General features: G+C 42.7%; 1 protein-coding gene and 1 pseudogene across 1 annotated transcript; one reads left to right on the top strand and one right to left on the bottom strand.

Moving 5' to 3' along the window:
• The first annotated feature begins 762 nt into the window (after nt 1–762).
• On the top strand, nt 763–1,092 carry LOC104806057 (pEARLI1-like lipid transfer protein 1). The gene has a single exon (XM_010530778.1). The coding sequence runs from the start codon at nt 763–765 to the stop codon at nt 1,090–1,092; it is 330 nt and encodes a 109-aa protein (XP_010529080.1).
• A 678-nt stretch (nt 1,093–1,770) lies between these two features.
• On the bottom strand, nt 1,771–4,067 carry LOC104806056 (annotated as a pseudogene).
• Nucleotides 4,068–4,419: the final 352 nt, after the last annotated feature.

Genomic DNA, 4,419 nt, shown 5'->3' with positions numbered 1-4,419 from the left:
TATATATATTATTTCGCATAGTGCATGAAGCTCCATATGATGCCAGGTTGTGAAACCAAATTATACCCTAATAGTAACTCCCACATGAACATGTACATGTACATTCATAGTCATCTTATGACTGAAAACCCAATGACCCCCTCCAACGTCCTCCATCTATAAAAACCCTAACACCCTCACCATGTTTTTTTTTTTTTTTGGTAAATGGTAAACTTGTATATATATGTTACTGAAGTACATAAGAGATATTTAAGTTACAGCAACATGAAATCGTCATCAGCCAAATAAAAATTGCAAACGATCAAAATAGCGAAACAAAATATTAAAGAGAAAATGTCCGGAGTGAGAACCGTCAAAAGAGTCGGTAAAGAGGATACTTTACGTCGACTGTAACGTAAAATATCTCTTTAGTTGTTCTCATTGTACCAAAAGGAAACGAAAGATGGGGAATCCCAAAACAACAATGCTTACTTAGCTCGGCCCCTTGCCTTACGACCCCTCTTGACCACTGAGAAGTCTTGCGGGATCTTGGGCGAAACGGCTGCTCGTAAGCGCAGTAAACGCTGAGCTTCCTGCACTAATTCATCCTCAGAATCAAATATGTAGGCTATGAAAAGTCACGGGAGAGTTAGGCGATGAGTCATGATTTATGGGTTGATTAATGGGTAGTGGGGTATTTTGAACGTTCCACATAACATCTACACAAAAAGTCTAGGGTTCTTCTTATTAATATCTATAAATTAAACTCTTTCTAACTTATCAATGGCTTCCAAAGTTGCTCTTGTGATCCTTGTCAATGTCGTCTTCTTCACCACATTGGTGAGTTCCACTTCGGTTCCGTGCCCACCACCACCCCACTCGGACACTTGCCCTAGAGACGCCCTTGGGCTCAATGCGTTGAATCCTGTGAAGGCCTGGCAGTCCAGCTGTTGTGCCCTTATCAAGGATCTCGTCGATCTTCTCTGCACCGCCCTTAGGGCTAATGTTTTGTGCATTAACCTGAACGTTCCGATCTCGTTGAATAACATCTCGTTGAGTCTCGTCCTCAACCACTGTGGGAAGAAGGATCCTTCTGGTTTCCAATGCGCTTAGACTGATCCATTTCTTTTTCTCCTCACAGTTTTTCTTCGTTATCTATTTGATGCATCAGTTTGATCTTATTCGTTCAGGGTTTCATCTTGTCCTTTTCGTACTTTCGTACTTTGCCCTGGCAAACTGTTTCCTCAAATGGTAAGTTGTTTCTCAATGTGTGGTATAACTCAAATCCAGGTTTTTTTTTCAAATGATTTAGTCTTAAGCCTCGTTTCCATGTGTTTCTGGATAACTGAAGTTGTCGCAGGTCCCTCGTAATCCGATGGCTAATTCAGTCACGAAATGTCCAAACACCATATTCTGCATGCGAATACGTCCTGTTATTATTTTTATGCAAAACAAATTTAATAAATAAGAACGAAGAAATGAAACAACATGCGAATATTTTAATTTTTAAAATGATGATATAATCAGCGCCAAAGTTTTTATAGAAAAGAAAATGATAAATTTTTAATTTTTGTAATTTGTTTTTGCCAAATTCAGAGTTTTTTTTATAAAAGACTATAGGTTGAAAGTTTTATATGAAATATTTTAACAAATTTAGAGTTTTTTTTTTTATGGGATTAACCCTATTTGAATTTATCCGCCGATATATGATTACAACGGACGTACATGGCATGACCCTGAATCTCCATAGCTAAATATTTCATTTTTTAATTAAGATCTAATCAAATCGATTTAATTAATTGTCTCCTCCTCTTGGGCATGTGAGATTCGATCACCGAGCGAGTATTCAGCCTGCTGCGAAAACCGATCGATCCCCTTGTGTTTAACCGGAACCATCATCCCCTCGAGTTCCGTAGCCACTTCTTTCATCCTCGGCCTTTCCTCTCCTTTCACTCTCGTGCACCTAACCGCCAACCAAGCCACCTCCGTGAGCTGCCGACGATTCTCTGGCGTCACCACTCGTCCGTCCAGAATTTCGTCTGACCGATTGTTTATCATTGCTGAATCAAAGTGAGATACCAAATGCCTTTCGTGTAGCGGCCGGATAAAGGACAGCCTTTAGGCCTGAAATCAGTTCCATCAGCACAACTCCAAAGCTGTAGACGTCGCTTTTCTCGTTTAAAATGCTGGTTTTGAAGTACTCGGGATCCAAATAGCCGAGAGTGCCTTGCACGAGCGTTGTTAATTGCTCTCTGTCCGCTGGAATCAGCCTCGAAGCCCCAAAGTCTGATACTTTGGCCGAGAGTTTATCGTCCAAGAGAATGTTAGCTGACTTGATATCGCGGTGAATGACTGGAACAGACGCAGACGAGTGGAGATACGACAGAGTCCCAGCCGTTTCCACGGCTATCCTCAGACGGTCTTCCCACGGTAGAATCGACCCGAACTTGGAGCCGTGCAGTTGATAAAAAAGGGTACCGTTGGTAACAAACTCGTAGATTAGCAGAGGAACTTCGGTCTCAAGACAGCAGCCTAAAAGTTTCACCACATTCCTGTGGTTTACTTGTGAAAGAACAATTACCTCGTTGATGAACTGCTCGACTTGGCTTAGGTCTCCAATCCGAGCCTTCTTGATGGCGATTTCCCGGTTATCAGGCAATATCCCTTTATAGACCATTCCTTGGCCTCCTTCACCCAGGATTCTGCTCTCGTGATAACCGTTGGTTGCTTTCTTGATTTCTTCCTCGGTGAAGATCTTGATATCGCCACTTGATGACTGTGTTCCCACAAGTCGTCGCCTCAACATAATACCGCCATTTTGCTCGAAGAATTTCCTTCTTACTTTGATGTCCTTCCGGTGCCTTAGCTCCTGGTTTAGGTAGCAGAGACCAAGCAGGAACACTAAGAATCCGATGGTGGCTCCTGGTTTACAGTCCATTTTTTCCGACAAAAGAAACGTATATGGTCAGATTACCGTATACCAAGAATAAGAGAAGATGGAGAAACTAACTTCACGAAAGAAAATGTCGATAAACATACCAAGAAGAAATACAGTCCATTCATGGGTCTTACTGCAACCCTCTATAGAATGTCTGCCATGGCCTTTCGGGCACTTGCAGTGGAAGCTACCGTTGGTGTTGTGACAGATTCTCGGGCCTAAACAGTTATGCGTACCTTCTGCACACTCATCGATATCTGGCAAGGAAACGACATAGATTCCGTGAACAAAACACTATCAGAGGTAATGATCAAATCAACTGGAAGAAGCAAAAACAATTCAGTACCTTGACAACCATTTGGAAGGTACGGATTCCCGGCATAGCCATCAGAACACTTGCAGGTATAACCAGGTCCATTTCTAAAGTCGACACAATCACTGTTCTGACCGCAGACACTGTTGTTTCCGACTTGGTGGCATGAAAAGTCCCTGATGAACCAATCAAACATCACAGGGAATGCCACAACGCCTCGAAGGTTCTCAAGATCCATGATAGAAAAGTCGAAATATCCATCCTCGACGAGAAAAGCATAGTTACAAGGATTGAAGTTATACACAAAGCTGTGGTTCCTTAAATTTTTGGCAATGGTCTGAAGTGAGTGAGCCCTCCAGGGACACGGGTCTGGCAACAACCATAACCAGAACAAGACCCGTTTTCCATCTTGTCGGCTTTACTCAGTGTCTCTCCTCTCCACCCTTTCGTTCTAACATCTTCCGTCAAAAGGCACTTGGAACTGCAGCCATGAAGTCCGGAATCTTCGAGATACGCGTAAGAGTCACAACCTACTCCAGTGAGTGTGTTCTTATCAGAGAGGGGAAAGGTACCAAACAAAAAGCTGGTGTAGGAATCTGTAGGGCTTCCATAGCGGTCATAGCATCGGTGGGAGGTGTTCACGTTGAGGCGTAGCTCGCCGCTGAGATTAATGTTGAGGACTTGGATTTTGTTTTGCCAGAGGGTTGGCTTGTCAGGGACTTCACAACTTAGACGAAATTTGTCGTTAAGGTAACAGCCTTGTTCTATGCCGAAAGGGTAATCAATGGCGAGACTGCCGCAATGGCTGCTGCATCCGTCTTTGGTCTGGCCTCTCACCTGAAACGCTAACGAAAAACGCAGACACAGACAAGAACAACAGGAGGAGTTTTCTCAAACACATTTTCAACCTCTTATGTTTCTGTTCTTGTGTCTTCACTGTGAGGCATTCTTATCTCCATTTTACTTGGGAAAAAAAAAATTGTAAGTCCAAGTCTTCTCCAGTCGTCAACGTATTGTACACTGCGAGTGCGAGACCGCTTCTGTCTTTGTCACGACCCACATTACATTGCTGAGCATGTTTGTCTGCTTCCATGCAATTTGGACTGCATATTTCATAAAATCCTCTCCTTTTCACCTAAAAAACCATATGTTGTTAACTTGTTTTTTCATTCTTGTTTTCATTTCAAAT

This window comes from Tarenaya hassleriana, unplaced genomic scaffold, assembly GCF_000463585.1.
Source record: "Tarenaya hassleriana unplaced genomic scaffold, ASM46358v1 Cleome1144, whole genome shotgun sequence".
Lineage (NCBI taxonomy): Eukaryota > Viridiplantae > Streptophyta > Magnoliopsida > Brassicales > Cleomaceae > Tarenaya > Tarenaya hassleriana.
This window is presented reverse-complemented; position numbering and strand designations above follow the sequence as displayed.